Below are 23,412 nucleotides of genomic sequence, written 5' to 3'. Positions count from 1 at the left end.
CAACGTGCCACACAGCAGGGTTTCTGTATCCATCTGTGCGGCTGATTACTTTTTTTTTTACACGCATGCTGTGAGAATCTGTCACTGTTATCTCAGAAGGAGGTGGTTGGATTGAGCTCTGCTCACCAGGCCCATTGATAATGAGCACAGGTCAAATCTCATCAGTTGCCACCTGCGGCGGGACCCGCTTCTCCCTCCTCCGCCTCTGTCTCCAGCTCGTGCTCATCTCTCAACCATGTTCACGCCTTCACCTCCATCATTTTCCCCCCAGGCCATTTTCCATCTACACACCAGGTGTCCTCAGACTCCCCTCCCCGTTCCTCATTCACCTGACCATCCTGCACGTCTGCACACTGACTGATCCCACTTCTCATCAGCCCCGAGCCACCTGAGCTCCCCCCCACTGCCACTTCACTACTTGATCAACTCCTCTTGCTTTGTTCCAGATGTTTTATTGTTTTTTGCTGTACAACTCTCTGTACCGTGGGTTACAATAATGATCCTCCCGATGAAGCAACACGTCTCTGAAACAGTTTCAACACTTCCATTGCAGGAGGATTTATCGCGGCGTGACTCGGTGAATAAGCAACATCTTGAAGTGACTCAACAAATGCATTATATCCAGCAGCATGAGTCTGTTTTGTGGAAAAGAAATTCAACCCCCAAAAAAGAAAAGAACAGCAGTGCATTGTTTATTTGACATTTGCTCTGCTACACAAATCATCCAGAGGTGGATGAACTGAGGTGTTGTTGTACTCATCGGTAGACACACACACACACACACACACACACACACACACACTGTATGTCAGGAGATCGCACTCTGTCCTCTATGGACTTCGGTCTGTGAAATCAGAGGTGGATTGAGGGGGGTTACATTTTAACCGCCCCCCCGGTTTGCCAAAGTTGGTTGAGTCCGGGGTTCCAGTAGAACCAAGATGGCGGAGGGAGCAGCGACGCGCTGAAGTTGACTTTTAACTCCCGAACGTTCGAGACGTCGACGCGCTGCCTTCCCCGGCTCGGACCTCCGCCTGCCGAGAAGCGACGTCGGCAAACGCCTGCAACCCCCCCCCGACGGACCCCCTCATGTCGTGACACCCGTCCCAGCGGCGGAAGCTACTCCTCCAGAGAGTAGCGGCGGTAGCCTCGGCAGCTAGCCGGAGCGCTACTACCAACCCCAGCGGTTACAGGGAGACTGACGTCTGCACTGGGAAGAAGCGTCACCCTCCTCCTCCTCCTCCTCCTCATCCTCATCCTCATCCCGCGGATGTGCCAGCGCCGCGCGGGTAACAGAGCCCGGAGACGAGCAGGCCGAGGCCGCAGGTGTGTTCCGCGGGTACATGTACGTAGTTGAGAGCGAGCTGCCATTAGCATACGCTAACATTAGCGCCCGTCTGGTGGGAATGTTGTTGCACGGCTAGCCGTTAGCATGCTAACTGCAGCCCGCCGCGGACTCGCAGCTGTGTGGAAACAAAGTTTCCCCCAGGTTTGTTTTTTAACGCTGCTTTTGGTTTCCTCTTCTTCTCTGTCGTGCAGTGACACCGGGGTGTGCAGGCCGTGTTCGCAATGCTGTATAACACCTGTGTTCACCTGTGGAATGGCGAACCCGAGGCTATGTTTTGTTTCTCTCAGCCTGGGAGCCTGGGGTTGGAGGTTGTGGCCACTGGCTGGAGTCATCTTTGTCGAATCTGTTGCAGCTTTACATTTTTTTTAAAAAACAATACCACCCAGTCCTTTTTAAATGGTGGTCTTATTTGAATAATATCTGGTGGTTTTTGTTCACCCCTTTATTTATTGTGGAAAAAAAAAGAGTCGCCCAGAGTAATTATTAAAGTGAACATGACGTGTTCACCACATCCCAGGTTCCTGGTGTGAACACCTGGTGTGAACATCTGGTGTGAACACCTGGTGTGAACAAGGTCCCGCCCCCTCCTCCAGTGTCATAATGAAGGAACTCCTCGGTGATGGTTCACATGTTCTGATTTATTAGTGGCCACCATCCCCACCACAGTGTTCACGCTGACAACCACGTATTGATTTTGCTTTTCTTTTTTTAAAGTACCATTTCGAATGAGTCAAATCTTAATTCATTGTAAAGCTGCTCACAGCGCATTGATTGACTCTGCCCTCTGTTTCTCTCTGTCTCTCGCACACCAAAGCGCACACCAACACATTGACAATGGACCTGTCTGTCAAATGATCTACGTGTTTATTTGCATATAGAGTGAGGAAGTGAGATCTGGTCACTGGAGACACATCTTAATAACAGGTGTGAACTGACAAACTTGGGCGCCGTTCAGACCCGGCGTTAACATCCGTCCGGAGAGATCTGATCTCAAGTGGACAGCTCTACGTTTGTCTGTTCACACCGTGGCATTAAAACGCAACTCCAGTCATCACTTGGGATTAGATCTCACTTCCCAGCTCTATATCCATGTATACCTACGTCATTTCCGTTTGCGATGGCCAAATTTTGTTGTATTTACCCAATCTGACTACACAAATGTGTGTGTGTGTGTGTGTGTGTTTACCCCTTGAAGAAATGATTATGTGGTGGTCAGTGTTGATATTGTGTATATGACAAGTTTAAAATACTTTTAATTCATTGTGAAACTGTAGTGAGCCAGAGGACGTTGGATATAGGCGGCCCTTCAATATGACCCAGGACACATTTGCTTTAACGCTGCTTAAAGAATGTGGCCACGTGCGTCCCAGACCACCTCCGACTGTGGTCTGAGTGATCGTATCTCAAGGCGCAATGAGGAGGACGAATAAGGGTGAACTTAGAGCTGTCAATTTATGAGCCTATGCTAATTTTAATCAATACAGTTACAAAAAGCTACTTTTGTCATATGCTGTCTTCAAATGGGGATCGTGTTTACCATGTCCAAGAGAAGACCAAAAAGTGGTTAGCACTTGCAGCTGATGCAGGATGTCAACCATCATCCTCGCTGCAAAGTTGCCCTCTTATGACAACATTGGAATGAATGGACATTTAGATTAAAATATTAATGCCACAGGATTACATGTATTCTAATCATTTGCTTAGGAACTAAACAAACTTTTGAAATCATTTTATAGAACCTGACGTTTTATGTTTTCATAATTTATGGCGGTTGCCGCAGCAGTATCGATGGCTTTACCAATTTGTGCAGTAAGGAAAAAAAATATCAATACAGCAACAGACCTAATTGTCATCCACGCTCAGTCTCCGGTAATTTACAACTTTTACTAGCGATGTATCAGTGCCACAGTGATGACATGAGGCAGATTGGAAGTTCTTAGATATACAACTGAAATGTATGAAATCATGTAGCTATTTTAATACAAATTTCAAAAATATTTTGCAAGAGGGAAAGGTTTGAAAGGGTTTGCTACCAAAGGATTGAGGGTACTTTTTTTTAAGAGGAGGTTTCGCAACAGAAGTTTTCAGTGCCTAAGGGAACATAAAAGTCAGCAGGGAATGATTTACAATCGCAATCACTTCATCCTCTGGACCGGTGGTTTTCAAGGATTTATGATCCAGATCCCAGCAAATTGTTTTCGGCGCAGATTTTTAGATGATCTGATTTTGGGCCGGTTGTGCACACATAGGCTTGTATGACAGAAATTATGCGGCATGTAATTTTTTTAAACGTTAAATAGGGCAGAATTAATTCTGCAGATTTTTGAATAGAGTTTGGCCTGCCACTCTTTTGTGCTATTCCAGGCAAATTAAACCCGGTAAGATTAGTTTTCACAGCCTCATTAAATTTGTTTAATGAGGACTTTAAAGTTCAGAAGCAGACAAAACCCATTTTTATGATGCTGCAGAGAAAACGGAATTTCTGCTGGGATCCAGCCAGCTGACTGCGCTGCTGTAGCTCAGCTTGTCAGGGGGCAGCCTGCATAACGTCGCCTCTGTCACAATGTGGACGCTGAACGCTGCTTGTTGGACACAGACACAAAGAGTTTTCACTTTTTTTTCACGAGCATTTGACAGAGTTTAACTGTGTAAATATGATAAATGCTCATAATAATCAACTATTGTCTGAACAGTGAACCATATTCTACAAATTAAAAAACATAAAATATAACGTTCACTGAAGAATTCAGGACAGTTGACACGGATTCACTCAAGAGTCTGTTTCTCCCACATTTTACTCTTCCTTACATAGTAAGATTTTTTTTAAATGGTTGAAATCATTCATAAGAAGGCTGAAAACTTGTAAATGCAACACAGGACAGACACAGGACAGATGAAGCTGACCTGGTAAAGATAAGAAGTCGGACTCTCATTCTCCTGTGACCCTTTGACCCTCAGGTCTCTGTTCTCTCATGTCCCATTTTTTTATTTACCTGTTCACCGATGGAGCTATTACCATAATAATTTATCACTTTTTTAACACTTGACGCTCTCTATAGGATCCTGCCTACTTTGCCCAACTTGGCGGTCGCTGTAACTAACGGCCAGATTTGCCATAAAACTGAATGGATATTCATGACCTCTGCTCTGTGCTCATTCCCCCGTGTTGTTGCTGCTGCGGCGGTGGCTGCTGACTGTTCTTCGGGGGATCCCAGCGGAGTGTTCAGTTCTACTCAGCAATCCATTAAAAAGCAGCAGCTCATTACGACCACGGTCCCAGTACGCTGCTCCTCCTCCGGCCTCGATCGCACATAGATTCATTATCTGTTCCTCCCCCTCATCCACCTCGCCTTCAACCCGATCAGACTGTCTTTGTGTGGAATTTCATTATGCAGCACTCGTAAGCCTCAGACAGGGAGTGGCTGAGTGTGTATTAAATGCCACTACTTGGTACTCTTGGTAGTGTTTTAGATGCTGCGTGTCAGGGAATCATCTAGCGCGCACAGAGGCTGCATGGCCGTAATAATGATAAGAACAGTCTGTTGTTGCAGGCCCTGCATTCATTGCTCCCCAAGTGTAACCCGCATTGTTAGTGTGCCGTCTTTGGGAATTATGACTCTGTGGTCATTTTGAGTAGAGCTGCAACAGTTAATCGATTTGTAATCGATTACTAAATTTATCGCCAACTACTTTAATAATCGATTAATCGCTTCAAGTAGTTTTTATGGGGGCGGGGTCAAAACTCTCTGATTTCAGCTTCTTAAATGTGAATATTTTCTGATTGTTTTTGCTCCTCTATTATATAAACTAAATATATTTGGTGTGTGGAAAAAACAAAACATCAATTTATGGTTTTGGGAAACACGATCTTTTCACCATTTCATGACATTTTATGGTCCAAACAACTAATCGAGAAAATAATCGACAGATTAATAGATTATGAAAATAACAGTTAGTTGCAGCCTTACTTTTGTGGCTGTACAAGTCCTGTGGATAAATTATTAAACCCCATTGTTTTTGTTATTGGCAAATATCGTTGCTAAGAAATTGAGAAAGTATTTCCTTTTTTATTATTGCTACATAAAAGTTATCTTGCACATTTTATCGCAACAACTCCATTTTGGATTAAGACATTAATCTCTGATGCAATTTGCCATTCTTCAATCCAGACAAGCTCTCTTTCTTCCTCTATTCTCAGTTATAGAAATCACAATGACGGAGAGAACTTAACATTCAAAAGTGTGGTTACACTTAAGCAATTGTTATTTATTTTGACCGCTAGCTCACAGTTCACCTGCCGTTGCCCCAGGTACACGGATATGATTTTTTTATGGGTGCGTTCATGAATTCAATCTGAACTGCTCAGAAATTCATAGTTTCAGGTTTGCATCAGTCCCAGGCTGCAGGCATAGAAGTCCTGCATTGAATTTTGTTTTTACTTGAATGTAAAGAATGACCGAGGTCGGCTATTATTGGCACAATGTGAACTAGTAAACCAACCGTCAGGCAAACGTCTCTTCAAGGTTGAGCTTTTATAATGCATCATATTTGATCTGTTATATTTTGAGTAAAATCTTTTGCAATCAGCTTGCTCTGATCTGAGATCAAATGTTGGTGTTGAGTTTATTTTTTATGATTTATTTTCCTTAATTTGTTTCCTTTAATTTTCTTTAAAACAACAAATGATTATAATCTTCTCCCCTAGTAGATTGTCATGACTTGAAGGAAATTTCACATGGTTGACTTGTTTCCGATGCAGTTTGCCTTTTACTTTAAGACATCTTGCCTGATTATATAGTCTTCCATCGTTTTCTGTCCTTTCAGCAGTTGCTCTGTGGGTTCTTAGTCGGGGGTTTAACCATTCTCCAAATCCACAGTTCCGTTGTCAGACTTCGATTCTTGAGCCATGGCCCGGTTCATACCTTGTTTTTCTTTCCCCCACACACTGCTAACTCGGATGTGCCGACCAAGACAGACGCATGCAGTTGGAAGACGACAACATTTCAGTGCCTTTTGTAACAAATTAAATTGCAGATCATTTTTTAATTCTGAGCAGTTTTTACAAAAGGTTCCCCTTTCAGTTAAAATTATGCTCAAACATGTTAGATTGCAGGGCCTGCGGCCTCACAACAATTCACATTGTTCCTTTAACAACGTGTTTCCTAATTGAGTGTCGTCTAATTTTGGTTTTTAACAACATCGCTCCACATGGCATCTACCTCTGATAACAGGCGTTCTGTCTCCTAGTTTGAAATAAGTTCGGAGGCGGCGGTGATTTTTTTTTACATTCCCTCGCTCTCAGCGGCTTTATCAAACCGTGATGGTGTCACTGTTGGATATTCACATCTCCAGCAGGTTTTAAGTTCATTTTCTCAAATTGGAGTTTGTTTAGGGCCGTGTTTTGTTTTTACTCTTCTTTTGTGGACAGGAACATCAGCACCATTGTCACGAGCAATTAAAACCTCCCTTCACCAAGTTGTATTCAGGCTTTTGTAAACATTGTCTGAATGTCGCACACTTAGTTAACAGAAGATCCATACAGGGAGTCGGCTACTGTTTGGGCTTCAATTAGTCTTCCGTGGTGGTCTGGTGTGTCTCATCGTACTCAGCTTTAATTAGAACCGAGGAGTTATATGAATTGAGGTGATGTACACACCCGCGGTTATTATACTCGTACAAAGCAACAAATTCTTTCTCTCTTATTTATACCGGAATAACAGTGTTGGTAAAAGGACCACACACACACACACACACACACACACACACAACACACAACACACACACACACACACAATCTCGGTTTGTCCTCAGGGTCGTTGTGATGGCAGCTGTGTTTTTGTATGAAACTTTGAGTTGTGAGTAGAAAGCTTCTTTATCCTAAACTGTGAATAATTATTTGGTAAGAAAGTTACTTGGAACTGTTTTTTGTGTTGGTACATGTTACAGCCCGACCGATATGGATTTTTTTCGTGGCTGATACCAATATTAATGAGCCATTTTGTAATCAAACCCTTATGACAAAGAAATGTAATTAATTCTTGATTTTTTACATTTAAACAATTACATTTATTATGAATTACCACAAAGGTAACGCAAGTACAACCTTACAAATAGAACCAACATACCAACCATACAGAACTTTTAATAAAGAAAATAAACATCAATGTTTTACATATTTGCTAAACATAAATGCACATCTTTTCTGCATTGTTTTATCTGTACAATAAAAAAATTCATATCTGTGCATAGCGGCCAAACATAAAACACAAAACAAATCGGTCAATTTTATCGGCCTACCGCTAAAATGGTAAACTTACTTCTTCCATGTCTCCCCCCCCCCCCCCCCGCCGCCTCCAGGTGTGTTTTTCTGGGATGTCCAGGCCAGGTGGCCTGAGGGGGTTCCACCCCGAAGCGCAGACCACCAACACAGCTGCCCCCACCGCCGAGAGACTACGCAAGCTACTCTGCAGAGGGACACATCCACATGTAGGGTCACCTGCACGGCTGCTGGAAACAGAGAAGTGACCCAGCGGCAAAGCGGCTGAGGATGAACTTTGGACCCAACTGGTCCACGGACGGAGATCACCTGTGTCGGCGTTAGGATATTCAATCAGCATTCTACATTCCATCCATCAGATAATCCTCTCTCCCTTCCGTTCAGTCATCTGAGGGTTTTCTTGTGCTGCAGAGCTAGAAGTGTAGAGCAGGTAATGGATGATGCTGGCCATGGTGACCTAGTGTAAATGGCTGTTCCTCAGCACAGCTCAGTGCCAGTGTCTACAGCTCGAGCGTCCTCCTCCGCTCCCCCCCGCTCCACCTCTCTGCCCTCTTTGCCTGTTCTCCACTGCTGCTTGCTGCCCAGTCCTGCCCCCCCTCTCCAACACCATGGTAGGTGCAGGTTTGGGCGTGTGGAAACTAATGCGAGGAGTCCGCCAGCTGGAGCTTCACCGCCTCATCCTGGCACTGATCGTCTTCTGCTTGCTGTCCATGGCCTTCCTAGCTTACTACGTCTCCAACAGCCCCAAGATCAAGGAGGCTCCCCCTTTACCCTTTAGTGACTGTGGCGGCGGCGGAGGAGGAGGGATGTCACCGGGAGCCAGTACCGGAGCCGATGGAGGAGACCCAGGCGGCCAGAGGTCACCACTTTTCCTTCCACTGCGCCAGGGCCGACTACGGCAGGTAAAGGCGATGGACAACTCCCGGACAGAGCCTGTGGTTCTGGTGTTTGTGGAAAGCATCTACTCCCAGCTCGGCCAGGAGATCGTCGCCATATTAGAGTCCAGCCGCTTCCACTACCGGACAGAGATCGCTCCCGGTAAAGGTGACATGCCCACATTGACGGAGCACAACCGCGGACGCTACACGCTCATCATCTATGAAAATTTGTTGAAGTACGTCAATCTGGACGCGTGGAACCGGGACTTGCTGGACAAGTATTGTGCCGAGTATGGAGTGGGTGTCATCGGCTTCTACAAAGCTCACGAAAACTCCCTTCTCAGCGCACAGCTCAAAGGGTTCCCCCTCTTTCTGCACTCGCACCTCGGACTCAGGGACTACCGCATCAACCCCAGTGCTCCCCTGCTCTACATCACCAAGCCCAACCAGGTGGAGCAGGGCCCTTTACCAGGGGACGACTGGACCGTTTTCCAGTCTAACCACTCTACGTATGAACCGGTGCTTCTGGCCAGCACCAAGTCCTCTGAGGCACTGGCTCATTTTGGACCCAGCCACCTGCGGGCCCTCCACGCGACAGTGGTCCAGGACTTGGGCCTCCACGACGGCATTCAAAGAGTTCTCTTCGGGAACAATCTCAACTACTGGCTTCACAAGCTCGTGTTTGTCGACGCCATCGCCTACCTGACGGGGAAGAGGCTGTGCTTGTCCCTGGACCGCCACATCCTGGTGGACGTGGACGACATATTCGTTGGCAAGGAGGGAACCCGGATGAAGGTGTCAGACGTGGAGGTGAGTGAGCCCTGTCGCACACAAATAAATATCATATTAAGATAGAATAGACAGATATTGACTTCACAGGGGTTGACTTATGTCACATCTCGCACATAAACTAAGCTAAGTGCTGCCAACCAACTAGTATGTCTGTAAAATGTATCTCACATGTCAAAAATACCTGTTGTTGCTTGTTGTTGAATCTGTTTTCTAATGACTATATCATTTATTATTGTTTCTTTTCAAATAATTGAGTAAAAGCTCCATGTTGTCATTGTGTTTTTCTTCCTTTCACAGGCGTTGCTCAACACTCAAAACAAACTTAGAGCGCTGGTCCCGAATTTCACTTTCAACTTGGGCTTTTCTGGAAAGTTTTATCACACAGGTACGTAATGTTTCATAAAAACCACTGTAGATTTTTGTATCTGTAAAGACCAAATTCAAAAAAAATGCAGCACTTGTGTCATGAATCGGTACCTTCATCTTAATTATTATTGTTACAACCTTTTGTCTAAAAGATTCAATGCGTAAGTTCTGGAAAAACAAGCCGGCGTTAGCATGAGAATTCAAATCAAATCCGATCCGCTACTCCCTCGCCGCTTCATCTACATCCTTGTGTTGTACACTTGTCACGGAGGCCGAAATCCAGTCCGGTGAAATGTGCTCATTTGTTCTGGCCAAGAGTAGGAGGGCGGCAGGAAATCGCGTGGGCAGGGTTGTAGACATAACCTGCAGAAGCTTTTGCTAGCTAGAAGCTAGTGGGATTGCTGGTTCTGGGAAAAGCTTAAGCAAAGCTGCGCCACTGCCCTGAATGTTTATGAAGAAGCATTTGGGAGCAGTATTAAGAGTTGGAAAATGTAAGAAGCAGGAGTAGAACGTCCTGACTGTAGTGTAAGCAGTGAAAGAAGTCAAAATGGGAGTCGTGCTGAACTGCCTCTAAACTAAAACTCAAAAAGGAAAGAAAAAGTTGCAACCCATCTGAACAGGGTATAATTCCTGTTGTCGTGATTTGTTTCACCATAAGAAAGTGGACTCTGTTCAAGTGTTTAAAGTTCGAATCAAACTTCCACAAGAAGAAAAACTTCTAATCTAATTTGTTGGAAGAGGTTGAGTAAGAGAAGTTCCTCTCCATCATTTCCATGCGTTGTTCCGTGTACAGTTGTATATCCGAACTGCAATGTTTAATGGATGACTGTTGCTCTGGGCTGTTGTTGTGTAGCACCAGACGGCCTCTATATCGAGTGAGCGTATATCTGTGTGTGTGTGTGTGTGTGTGTGTGTGTGTGTGTGTGTGTGTGTGTGTGTGTGTGTGTGTGTGTGTGTGTGTGTGTGTGTGTGTGTGTGTGTGTGTGTGTGTGTGTGTGTGTGTGTGTGTGTGTGTGTGTGTGTGTGTGTGTGTGTGTGTGTGTGTGTGTGTGTAATCAGCGCATCTGAATTCGGTGTATGTACCCAGCTGCAGTCGATGGTAACTTCTTAGTTACAGCTGGTTCAGACGGGGATTAGAGAGACGTCTCTCAAACTCTGGCTTATCATACCATAATCCCCTTGACCTAATGTTTTATATCATGTGAGAGAGGAGACTCTGCTGGACGCACTGATATAACATATTTCTTTATGGAAGAAACTATTATCTTTGTGTTTTCCTCTGGAATTTCTGCCCTCTGTTAACATGGGATTGTACTCCTGCCACAGCAAGACTCTTGTTCATATTCTCTGAATCGCTTTGGTCGTCACAGTGTGTTAAAGAAGTTAATGTCTTACTTTCTGGCAAAAAAAGTTTGGGGAATTAAATTTGTAAGGGTGACAAGTTGTTTAAGAAAGAGTTGCACAGCATCTCACCGCCCTGTGTAAGGTCGCTCTACTCCAGCTGTGAAGCTTCCAACCCATAGGCACCAATGTAAACATCTGGAAAGGTCAGAAGAGTTCATGGATCTTGAACTGTGTTTGTATAAAAAAGAGTGTGAAGGGCACAAAGGAGCTGAACTGATGTTTGAAAGCCCTGCTTTTTAAAATTTGAATGTATATGTATGAAAGAGAAGAGGTTGAGCAGGTTTGAAGGTCTCTCGTTGACTCCCGTTATATAATTATAACTGATTTGACAGTTGTATTCAATTTTTTGTAAAAAATACATCCATTCATCCATGGATGCCTGATTATGGTTTAAAATGGGGGTGGAAACTCCTGGAAATAATTGAAATTTAAAATAAATTTCTTGCATTTTTACACCAACAAACCTCTGCGATTAAGTGAAGAAACTGAAGAAGCTGATTTGTATTTGAAATGATATTTACACAAACATTATGTTGCCCAGGCTAAGGCTCGTAGGCCATCTTCAAGATTGAACAAGGACCAACTGTTTACATATGAATAAACAACCCATTACAACACATCACAATCTGATCTGAATCATTCACCCCGAGGGCTGCTCTTTCTCTTCTTCAGAGACCAGCCAGCAGTTTGTTTTGCCCACAAACTCTTGTGGTAGCTGTTCTCAAAGCACCACTGAGTAGTTGTAATATTACAGAGGAATGAATAACAATTTATAAAAGCAGCTCCTCTTTCTATCGCACAATATTTCAAGTCAAGGACTTATTTTCACCCACACACGGACTCAATTCGTTCAGTTTTTGGTCGAGGACTCGACCTCACTGTCACACCGGCCCAGAGAATAATCTTTTGTTGGTTTACCCTCATTAAGAACTTGAGAGAATCATCATCAAATGTGGAGGCACAGCTCGATGAAAGGAGAGGTCATTACACAGAGCGACGTGTCCTCGTGTTTCAGAATATAATTCCGTCCAAAATCTGTGGAAATCTGTAGAAGTTTTAATAATTCTGTCCATCTGTAACTGAAGACACTGTGGTGGGATAGCTGGCTTCTGAAAAAGCTGACGCTAAACTGTGTCAGGACATAATATATCATTACAATTACCACTATTTATTTTGGTTTACATTGTAAAAAATCTTTTGAAATAGATTCTAAATTACAGAGAAATAGCAACGTGTGTTTGAACGATTGAAAGTCAATGAAGTTATATATGCGTGACGACGTGTGTGGAGTCAGTTTATACATATGATAATATATAATGATTTGTACACTGACTTTAATTATTAAAACAGTTTTCACAGTGGAACTAACAACATATCAAGGTTGCGGCGTAATTGTGGTAATTCCGATTCGTCAGCTTGGGGATACCTGCCAGCGCTAAGTACACACTAAAATCTACCCCTCACTACGTGGAGCTCACTGGAATAATTTTACGTAACGTAACATGAGAACATCAGGGATGCTTTGGCAGTAAAACTAGAGCCTGACCGATATGGATTGGGGTTTTTTTCGGGGGGAGGATATTGGAGAGTAAACATATCCAATACAGATATATCAACCGATACAGATACGCAGTTGTTCCCAAGCTGTTGTTATCAAACCCTTATGACAGAGAAATGTCATTGAGGCTTGATTACAGTTGAACCATAAATATTATGACAAAACCAAATATCTAGAACTTGAATAAAGAAAATAAACTTTTCGGCCGACCAACATATTGATCACTGTATAATTTTATACAGACACACACTTATGTTTAAACTGTGTGTGTTTGTTTTGTTTGTTCGCTCAGGTACCGATGAGGAGGATCGGGGCGATGACATGCTGCTACAACACAGGATGGACTTCTGGTGGTTCCCTCACATGTGGAGCCACATGCAGCCTCACCTCTTCCACAACGTCAGTGTCCTGGCCGAGCAGATGAGGCTCAACAAGATCTTCGCTCAGGTGAGCTGCTGCAGCGACACACACACATGACCACTGTCACTGTGGAGGATTTATAGGTTTCCTGGCTGCATGATCGGAATACAACATTGCTGAAGTGAAAGTTGTGGAGATGAAAGATATTTATAGCAGCAGTAAACACATCCACATGACACATGCTATTTGCTTCCTTTGCCTCTCTGCTCTTTTCTCTCTTTTCACAATAACTTTATTTTTTACCTCCTTGCCTGTTCCTCTTTCTCCCTCCTCCTTTCCTCACCCCACGCCTCCCTCTCTCCAGGAGCACGGCATCCCAACAGACATGGGCTACGCCGTGGCTCCGCACCATTCGGGGGTCTACCCAGTTCACAGCCAGCTCTACGAGGCCTGGAAGTCCGTGTGGGACATCAAGGTGACCAGCACAGAGGAATACCCCCACCTGAGGCCGGCTCGATACCGCCGGGGCTTCATCCACAACGGGATCAGGGTCAGTCTGCTGTCCGTGCTCAATACTTGCATTGCAGGGATGTTCTCAGGGGGTGTTAAACTCTTCTCCAGATGGACACAGTCAAACGTCACAGCAGATGTGGAAGTGATACTGAAACACAGAAGTTCTGCACGGCTGCCGGTTCTTTCCTTAGAAAGAAATGGTTCTCTTTGAAAAGTTTGCACAACAAGATTTGTGGATTAATCTGTGGCATTATGTCTGAAAACTACCATTGAGTTATAAAATGTTTACTGGTGTTGTTTGATGTTAAAACTTGAGATAACAAGAAAAAAAAACATCAAATGTACATCAGCAGTCATCATAGATTATTTTAACAATAAACTTTGTGTTTAATGTCAGAGCTCGACTATTTGCCACCATATTCTCAAGACGCCCATCTCAAACACACCAAGCAAAAATCCGACATTGAGTGAGAGAATCTGAATAAATACAAACCTACAATGCATTTTAAATAGTCTCTAATTTAATTAGTGTGCGACATGTTTGTATTCCTTCACTTCAGTCGTTTTTGAACATACAAATTCCTCCCACAACCCGTGGATACAGTTTGTTAATTGTTGATTTGTAATTGTTGAGTGGGTTTGTCGGTTGGATTGGAAACAGATATAATGTTATGTATAAAATTGAGGTACAGAGTGAAAGCTGCTCATTCAGGAGCACAGTAAATTGCAGGGTTACAGTACATTTCAGAGTAAGGAGCCAGCGTTTAGTAACTTTTTTTGCAGAAGTGGAAAAAAAAATGCTATTGAAGTTGTTTTGTTTGGACAAAGACCTGCAGCAACTCCCAGAGGACAAACATGGGACAGAAAGTGAGAAGGAACAGACACGCAGCCCTCGGGCTTTAACAGCTGAAGGAAAGATAAATACCTCTCTGCTGTTTCCTCAAAAACCTGCAGGTTTATTCATGAAATTCAGTAATACAATTTTGTCTGGACAAAGGATTCCCACTCTATATAAACTATAGACTAATCTAAAAATAATATGCTGTATATTTTTTCTCTAGTATGTGTCCGAACGAGATGATGAAAGGATTTGACCTTTCTACATTTCCAGTTGAAACAAATATTGCACTTCATATTTTGACCATAGTACGAAGAGCAAACAACCAAATGATCGAAAAGGTATCAGGCTTTGTGTAGCTGTACCGGTTGATCAGTCTTAGTTCTTATCCTGCAGATCAGTGCGGAACATCCAGCCTGACCACAGTCCTGATCTTAAAAAAAAAAAAGGGATCTGAAATGTTTCACGACAGAAGAACACGTACGCTGTTATACACCGAAAAAACCTGACGGATCACCTTGTGTGTTTCAGGTGTTGCCCAGGCAGACCTGTGGGCTGTTCACCCACACAATCTTCTACAACGAATATCCAGGAGGCTCAAAGGAGCTGGACAAGAGCATCCGAGGAGGGGAGCTCTTCCTCACCGTCCTCCTGAACCCTGTAAGAACACCACTCCACGTACATGCGCACACAAACACATCAACACACGAAAATCAACTTGTAAAGCACACTGTGCCCTGTTCAATCCAGATCAGTATCTTCATGACCCACCTGTCCAATTACGGCAATGACCGGCTGGGCCTCTACACCTTCGAGTCTCTGGTTAAGTTTGTCCAGTGTTGGACGAACCTCCGGCTGCAGACGCTGCCCCCTGTGCAGCTCGCAGAAAAATACTTCCAGATCTTCCCTGAGGAGAGAGACCCGCTCTGGCAGGTTGGTAGTACAACAAATTACTATTATCAAACACAGGGAATTAAAATTAAGTCCCTTCTCTTTACACAAGAGAGCCATGTTACCTTCTACAGGTGAGATGGAGGCCTTCGATATCAGTGTGCAGTCGACTATTTGACTGCTGCCAGTTTATGGAAGGTTTGATAACAGTATTTGCTTCCTGATTGGTTTTTTTTTAGAATCCTTGTCACGACAAAAGACACAAAGACATCTGGTCTAAAGAAAAGACATGTGACCGACTCCCCAGGTTCCTAGTCATCGGACCACAAAAAACAGGTATCTCGACTCTTTCTTACCTCCATGTTCATCTTTTATCTTTATCCTTAACATGTTTCTCGCTCCAGTATTAATGTTTTGTCTTCATTCAAAGGCACGACTGCGCTTCATTCATTCCTGAGCCTCCACCCAGCCATCACCAGCTCCTTCCCCAGCCCCATGACCTTCGAGGAGATCCAGTTCTTCAGTGGAGCGAATTATGACAATGGGATCGACTGGTAAAGATCACACACACACACACACACGCACACACACACAGTCTTTTTACATGTCACATTGAAATGTTTCAGGGATTTTTTAAGACTTTTTAAGGCCCAAGCTTAAAAAGTACTTTGTTTTTCATTTGTGTTTCTCCTCAGGTACATGGACTTCTTCCCATTCCCCTCTAATGTCAGCACAGATTTCATGTTTGAGAAGAGTGCCAACTACTTTGACACGGAGGTGGCTCCGAAGAGAGCCGCCGCACTGCTACCTAGAGCCAAAATCCTGGCTGTGCTCATCAACCCGTCAGACAGAGCGTACTCCTGGTATCAGGTGAGAAACCGCCATCAATGTAACGTTGTTCACACTGCCGGTAAAACTGTGCACACACGCACACTGTCGCACAGAAACCAAACTTATTATGTGTTTGTGTTGATGACCGCAGCACCAGAGGGCCCACCAGGATCCCGCAGCCCTCAACAACACTTTCCATTTAGTGATGAAGGCAGACCCCTCTGCCCCCAAGGACCTGCAGGCCCTTCAGAGACGCTGCCTTAATCCCGGGGCCTACGCTACTCATCTGGAGCACTGGCTGCTACACTACCAGCCCAACCAGGTAACACACACACACACACACACACACACACACACACACACACACACACACACCACAGAGCTGGTCGACACTTTGACATGGTCTTTATTTTATCTTGGTAGAAATCAGATGCTCTGTCAAGATTTAGTGTGTACGTGTGTTTTATAGTTGCACATCGTGGACGGGGCCCTGCTACGCTCCAACCCGGCACTGGTGATGGAGGGAATCCAGAGGTTCCTGGGTGTCACTCCCATCTTCAACTACACCCAGGCACTAATGTTTGTGACACACTTAAATACACACACTTTCACGTAGACAATACTTTAAGGAACTGTTGAATATTTTTTCTGACAGCAGAAAAAAAGGTTTTGTTTCCATAAGGGGTGAGAAGCTTTGTCCTGTAACTTACTTTGTTTCTGCAGGTACGATGACAGCAAAGGTTTCTGGTGTCAGCGGGTGGAAGGAGGTCGAGCCAAATGTCTGGGGAAGAGTAAAGGCAGGAAGTACCCAGAGATGAGTCCTGAGGTGAGTCCACACCTCATTTTGGTTTAGTAAAACTTAGTTTTCACAAGATGTCTTATAGAAATGAGGTTCAAAGCATATTTAATGTAGTGAAACATTTTTAAAATGTCAAAATAAAAAATGTAAAGGAGGCCCACTAGGGGGCAGCAGCACCCTCTCTAAGTAGGGCAACAGATGTCCTGTTTAAATAAAAATTTGTCAAAAAATTACTTTATCCAGCTTTTTTTGGGAAAGTCTTCTTTTAAATGAAACTACAGTTTATATTTGTGAGGTTTAGGAACTGAGCTACAGACAGAGACTAACACATTGTATTTGTGTCTGTGTGCACAGTCGCGTGCCTTTCTGGCCGAGTACTACCGTGAGCACAACATGGAGCTGCTTCGACTGCTGAACCGACTGGGCCAACCGCTGCCGTCCTGGCTCCGCCAAGAACTCCAGAGCACCAGCTGGAGCTGAGGCCATGGGCTCACAGACAGACAGACGGACGGACACACTGCACAGAAGCCGGGACTGAAGTCTGTGGATGAGCCAACCCCTCTTGGCTTTGGATTAGCCTGGACTACCTAATCTAGAATTCCACAGCTGCACACACTAAATGAGAGCTGCGAGGTGGTTTCAGCCGACGTCCCTGGTGCCCCTGCGAGCACCCTGGAAGTGGAGAAGGATCCCGGTGGACTCTTCCTCCCGACCACCCCCTCTCAGCTCCTGATTTGTTGCCGACCCTGGTGTGAGCGCTGGGCAGCCGTCACCCTCTGTTTGTGTGTGTGTGTGGGGACGAGGACGGGGGGCTAACGCTGCACACATCACTTTGCCGTTGATCCAGAGGGACTGGGTGACCAGCAGGTCTGAGGCATAACGAACGGATCAGATCAGATCAGATCAGACCGCCTTAATGTGAGGAGAGAAACTCGACAGGACGAGAGCGTGCAGGTGTGAGAAGTGTGAGTGTGACAGGACGCAGGACTAACATGCACAAACACACACACACGCACGTACGTCTCATTCCTCCACGAGAATGATTGTAAAGCAGTTACGTTTTCAAAAGCAATTGTATATGTTAGGTTGGGGAAGGGGAGCAGCTGGGAAACAGTACAGACAGACAGACAGAGAGTCCATATCCTGGTGCAGAGTTCTCTGACACACATGTACCTGCCAGTCGGACCAGCAGTCAGGATGCTGCGTCCTTCTTTCCTCACCATTTCAAGCGCCTGAGACGATAGTCAATATGACGACAGGTCAGTGTAAATATCCATGTTTTAGTTTTGGTCTAGGCTGTATTGATGGAAAAGGTTGACTGTAAATTTACACATTATATTTGTCTATATAGACGAACGCTACCCTAAAGCAACATGCTGGTGATCTGATATTGAACTTATATTAAGTGGAACTCACGAGGGATACATTGATTTTATACAAATTTTAAAAGCAGGATATTCTGAGATATTCTGGCATTTAGTCCCTGCTGTGGTTTAAGCCCAAAAACACTACATTGCCCATAATGCAACTGGGCTTGATCTTGTCATTTAGATGTATCCATCCTGAAACCAAATTTCTCAAATTCCAATGTCCCCTGACATTGTTCTGGCATCATAACAGTTATTATCTAGGATGAACCATAACATGTGCGTTGTCATGTTAAGAGCAAAGTTGTGTTCTTTAATTTTGTCCACACTAAAAAAAAAAAGAAGTGTTTTCCCGATTTTAACAGTGAGGAGCAGAAATTCTGACATGATGTGATGATGAGACACAGTGCTGGACCAGAGCTATTTAAAACCTAAGAGTGGGTTGAGTTTGACTGTGAGAGAGGTGGAATAATCTCCTCGGTACAGGAAGAAGAAATCACCTGTCCGATATCTTCTAATAAACCAAAACAAGAGTATTAAATACACACGTCACCCATCCGAACACAGGAAGCCGCAAAACGCCACAGGGACGAGAGAACGTGCATCAGAGCCGGAATGGAAACTAATCAGAAGCTGCTGTCTTTCCTGTTTGTTTTGTATAAATGTCCAAAAAAAAAAAGGCCAACAACAGTATCATCTCTAATAAAACAGAGAGGTTGGAAATGATGGTTTTTGATGTTGGTGATTGATTTTTTTTTTTTCCCCCCACTTCACTCAACCTCATGTCAGGTCCGTCACTGGAGCCTCAACAAACCAACACACGTGTTTTTAAGGAAACATTCACCTCATCGCCCGTTTATCACCGTTTCTCTATTTGTCATGTGTCAGGTTACGGATCATCGGTGCACAATAACCACTGAACACTACTCCGGAGCATATTTTGGCAATTCTGGCATGTTTTATATGAGGGAAACTCTTCCTACTCTCTAAGTAGGTAGTCCCTAAATCTGGATATCGGCACAGATCCAGTGAAAAGGATAACAGGATTATATAATTATAATATTAATCAGAATAGATTGGATTTTAATAGTGCTTTTCAAGTAACCAAGGCTGCTTTGGAGTTTGGAAAATAAAAATTTAAAAGCTGATAGCAGTAGAGAAATTGGGGGTGATGACACTAGTGCTCAAAGGCTTTTTTGAACAGGCGGGTTTTAAGCAGTGTCCAGAGATCCAGCGGGTGGGGGCTCCCACACTGAAGGTCCTGACACCATTAGGTTCTCAGGCTGGCCCTGATCACAGCCCCCTATCCGAGGACAGTAGGTCCCCCAGGATGGGGTATAGACGGGTACTGGGGGGGGGGCTGAGTCATGGAGGGATTTATAGGTAAGGAGGAGGATTTTGCACATGACACGGGACTTGACTGGGAGCCAGTGAAGATGGATGAGAGTGGGGTTGATGTGTAAAGCCACGCGCGCAGACACAAAAATGAAAGCAATGACAAAGAGAAATTCTCCATCATGTCTTCATCTGCAAGTTTTCTCTGCTGCTCAGGTTGGCAACTGGTCAGATTTAATAATAACTAAATGGCTCCCCCGTGTGGACACTCGGCAGCCTGTGTGGGTCTGTTGTATTGTGTGGGTCACTTTTTTCTTCTTCTTTTTTTCCCATCAAGGAGGGAGCAGAGAGTTGGTCATAGTGTGGGACGAGTGCATCACGCTGTGGCGGCAGCACACACACACACACACACACACCACAGCTGAGTCTCAATCTGAGAGCTCGTAACATCCCACAGAGATGCTCCGAGAAAATCTTGGCCTTAATCTGCGTGCAGCTGTCACCCTACCCAACACACACACACACACACACACACACACACACACACACACACACACAATCTCACAGAGATTGTAAAATGAATTCTTCATTTCCCTTCACACACACACACACACACACACACACACACACACACACACACACACACACACAGACATTTGCAGTAGCAGTTCTAATCTCCCCTGGTGTCACTGGGTTCATGGAGTGTGTTTCATCGATAGCTCAAGTGTTCAAAACATTCCTGTAGAAGATACTGATATATATATATCAGTATGATATCATATATATCAGTTATTATGTTTCAATAATCTGCATATTAAAGTCAAGAAGAAGTTTATGCTCCGAGTTGCTCTGGTAATGTGTCAGACGATGTATCATATATGCAGCTGGTTGTTAGTCTGACCGTGATCCCAAAGTACACTGATAATCAGACTCCATATTCATCCAACTCTGACACGTGGCCTTTGGAACCAGGAACCACTGCTTCCTCCTCAAACATCAGACACAAGTTGAAACAATATGGAGACGTATACATACTCTTTGCTCTCTCCGAGGAAAGATGGGTCACTCACTCACCACAAGGTTTTGACTTGTGTTTAGGTTCAGGTTAATGTTCTTTTGCAAAAAGGTCAATGTTTTCCTCCGTCAGGCCCCTGCACACAAGATTCCTCCTCGATGAGCTTTTGAAAAGATCCATTGTTTTTTCTAGTGAACGCTGAGCGCAACAGAAAACATTGACCCAAGTGTTGAAAGTATTTTTCAGCTGATTTTTCCAAGGGAATATTGATGGATCGTGATGAAAGAAATGAGGCACAATCATCATACTGATATCTCTAAAACTCCAGATCAAGCAGATTTAAATGTGCTTGCATTTCAAGGTCCAACTGTTGGACCTTTGCAGAGGTGTGTGGCATTCAGGTATTTTTATTATTGCAATTTCGTCTCGGTGGGAGGGAGGAGAGAACGGCAGCTCAGAATCAGCTCAGCAGAGCCAAACCATCAAGCTCAGTAAAAAGCAATGAGCGCTTGAATCCATCCAGATGAATGTCCTGTCTGCAAAATGGCCACAAATTTTTTTTAGGAAAGAAACTGGAGGTGAGAGTTTTTCACTCGGTAAATCACAGAACCACACACACACACCACCCACTTCCCCTCTACTCCACTTGAGGTGCAGGGAACTTCATCACTGCATTAATGCGGCAGCCGACATGAAGCCGAGGATGTAAAAGCCCAGACTGCAGGAGCTGACGTGCAGAGGGTGACGACAGCAGCCCACGACATCTGTCACTTATCTTCCAAGGGAGGCACCGTTGACCTTTTAACTGCACTGAGCTATTATTAATATCCAAAACATTTGATCTAGCATGTATATATAGATATATATATATATATATATATATATATATGTAAATGTTGTGTTTCTTTTACCATCAGTAAACTATCAGCTCAGGCTTCATCAACAAAACTCTGCCACTGATTGATTTATTGATTTGAAATACCTTATTGACAGACGCGTCCTCAACACTAAATACAACAATTCAGACAAGAAGGACATACATTCAACATCAATGTGAGAGTTAAAGATCCTTCGACCTGCTTTTGATCTGGGATTAATGTTTCATTTAGGATCGAATGGTGCAGGAAATATAGCTTCAGTGTGGAATCCTATCTATCTACAGTATCTATCTATCTATCTATCTATCTATCTATCTATGTATCTATGTATCTATATATCTATCTATCAATCTAACGATCTATCTATCTATCAATGTATCTATGTATCTATGTATCTATATATCAATCTAACGATCTATCTATGTATCTATATATCTATCTACCAATCTAACGATCTATCTATGTATCTATGTATCTATGTATCTATATATATATCCATCTATCTATATATCTATCTATCTATCTATCTATCTATCTATCTATCTATCTATCTATCTATCTATCTATCGATCTATCTATAATTTTCACCAAGCCGTTTGTTAAATGAATACCTCGGGATTAGAATTAGAGAAAATGATGGGATTGTCAACGATCTTTGAGCTGATCATCATCTAGTGGAGCAGTTTTGACTTTAAAGTGATGCCATAAGTTTTCTTAAACTGCACAAAGTGACATCCGACCAATCCACAGACGTAACAGGAACTCATGTTGTGTGCAATACAACCCTGTGTACGTGCCTGTTTAACCAACAGGTTTTTTTGTTTTTTTTTAACTCCGCGTCTGTTATTGTCGCCTCTTTTTATGATTGTCTGTCCTCATGTCGTTGTTGTTGCTCATTTTTTTTTATAGTGGATGAACACTTGTTGCCATGTTGTATTACAGTGCACTCATAAGTGTGTGAAAAACAAAAGAAAATTGGTTTTCTTGCTCCAAATGATCTCGAAGATAAATTCTTTTGTTTAGTTGTTTTTTTTTGCAAACATGTTCAATGTGGTGAGCAGCAGAAGGTCGACCATCACAGCCAATGTATTTCTATGAGGAAACCTGTTTGAATGCTTCATTTCAGATAACAAAAGGAATTTATTGGAGGCGGAAGGAAAACAATTCAATTATTTTTTTCCCTCTGACATCACAGAACCTCCACATGCTGTGCTGGTGCCTGGCGTCTGTGAACATGTCATCATCATCATCATCATCATCATCATGTCCTCCATGTTTCCTGTGGCGAGGAGCAGCAGTGAGTATCTCTGTGCGCCGAGTCCACCGCCAACACATGCGTCTCCCGGCTGATTTGTTTTGGTCGTCTGTCGTCTCGCTGCCTCCTGAAAGAAAAGCAAAAAAAAAATACACAGGCCCACTGAGTATTGCAGTTCCCATGGCAACGGTCATAGTGATGGGGAGTGGGGAGGGTGGCGGGGAGGTTGAGCGAGGGGACGACAGAGAGCGTGAAAGTAGAAGCAGTAACTGAGGTCAGAGTGGAGCTGAGTGTGTGAAGAGAGAGAAAAAAAGAGCGAGGGAGTGGAGAACAGAGCCAAGGGAAGAGAAACGGAGGGAGGTTTTTTCCTTTATTTAATCTCCACTCAACTCATTCATTCATTCATTCATGCATCAGCCCTCTCCCCACTTTCCAGGTGGAGCGACGATGACGCCTGCTGCCTGACTATCTCCTTTCATCATCACCCCACCCCCCCACCCCCTCCGTCCCCCTCCCCCGCCATCCGTCTCCCACTACACGCTTGATAAGCCGACCACTGACCAAGCTCGACTCTCCCGTTACAGAGCAGGGGATTTGAAGATTGCATTCTTACATTTGTAATCAGATGTAGGAGAGGATTATCCCAAGGTCTCCTCCATCTTGTGCACAGCACAGGGGGGGGGGGTTCTGCTGCCGAGACAAAAAGAGGG

General features: G+C 44.0%; 2 protein-coding genes across 3 annotated transcripts in view; both read left to right on the top strand.

The window, feature by feature from the left end:
* Nucleotides 1–905: 905 nt before the first annotated feature.
* ndst2a (N-deacetylase/N-sulfotransferase (heparan glucosaminyl) 2a) lies at nucleotides 906–18,945 on the top strand. Of its 2 annotated transcripts, none has more exons than XM_047335101.1 (14): nucleotides 906–1,323; nucleotides 7,703–9,310; nucleotides 9,590–9,677; nucleotides 12,913–13,067; nucleotides 13,345–13,530; nucleotides 14,863–14,991; nucleotides 15,082–15,264; nucleotides 15,462–15,558; nucleotides 15,653–15,776; nucleotides 15,918–16,092; nucleotides 16,205–16,375; nucleotides 16,523–16,632; nucleotides 16,777–16,879; nucleotides 17,207–18,945. In XM_047335101.1, the coding sequence occupies exons 2-14, from the start codon at nucleotides 8,231–8,233 to the stop codon at nucleotides 17,330–17,332; spliced, it is 2,727 nt and encodes a 908-aa protein (XP_047191057.1). In that variant the 5' UTR covers nucleotides 906–1,323; nucleotides 7,703–8,230; the 3' UTR covers nucleotides 17,333–18,945. The 2 variants fall into 2 exon arrangements, with proteins under 2 accessions (XP_047191057.1, XP_035461044.2); XM_035605151.2 differs by having other exon boundaries at nucleotides 906–1,342.
* Nucleotides 18,946–22,855: 3,910 nt separating this feature from the next.
* The window catches only part of si:dkey-191g9.7, a 6,881-nt gene continuing 6,324 nt past the window's right edge, over nucleotides 22,856–23,412 (top strand). The window contains exon 1 of the mRNA XM_035607032.2: nucleotides 22,856–23,412. This exon is cut by the window's right edge and continues 257 nt beyond it. The gene's annotated coding sequence lies outside the window, so the exon portion shown is untranslated.

Source organism: Scophthalmus maximus, chromosome 10 (assembly GCF_022379125.1).
Source record: "Scophthalmus maximus strain ysfricsl-2021 chromosome 10, ASM2237912v1, whole genome shotgun sequence".
NCBI lineage: Eukaryota > Metazoa > Chordata > Actinopteri > Pleuronectiformes > Scophthalmidae > Scophthalmus > Scophthalmus maximus.
This window is presented reverse-complemented; position numbering and strand designations above follow the sequence as displayed.

What these genes read in the sequence shown, in the direction of transcription:
- ndst2a (XM_047335101.1), top strand. Translation starts at nt 8,231, where the DNA reads ATGGTAGGTGCAGGTTTGGGCGTGTGGAAACTAATGCGAGGAGTCCGC. An exon ending in TGAAGGTGTCAGACGTGGAG is followed by an intron (nt 9,311 to 9,589) that starts GTGAGTGAGCCC and finishes TTCCTTTCACAG; the next exon opens with GCGTTGCTCAACACTCAAAA. An exon ending in TATGACAATGGGATCGACTG is followed by an intron (nt 15,777 to 15,917) that starts GTAAAGATCACA and finishes GTTTCTCCTCAG; the next exon opens with GTACATGGACTTCTTCCCAT.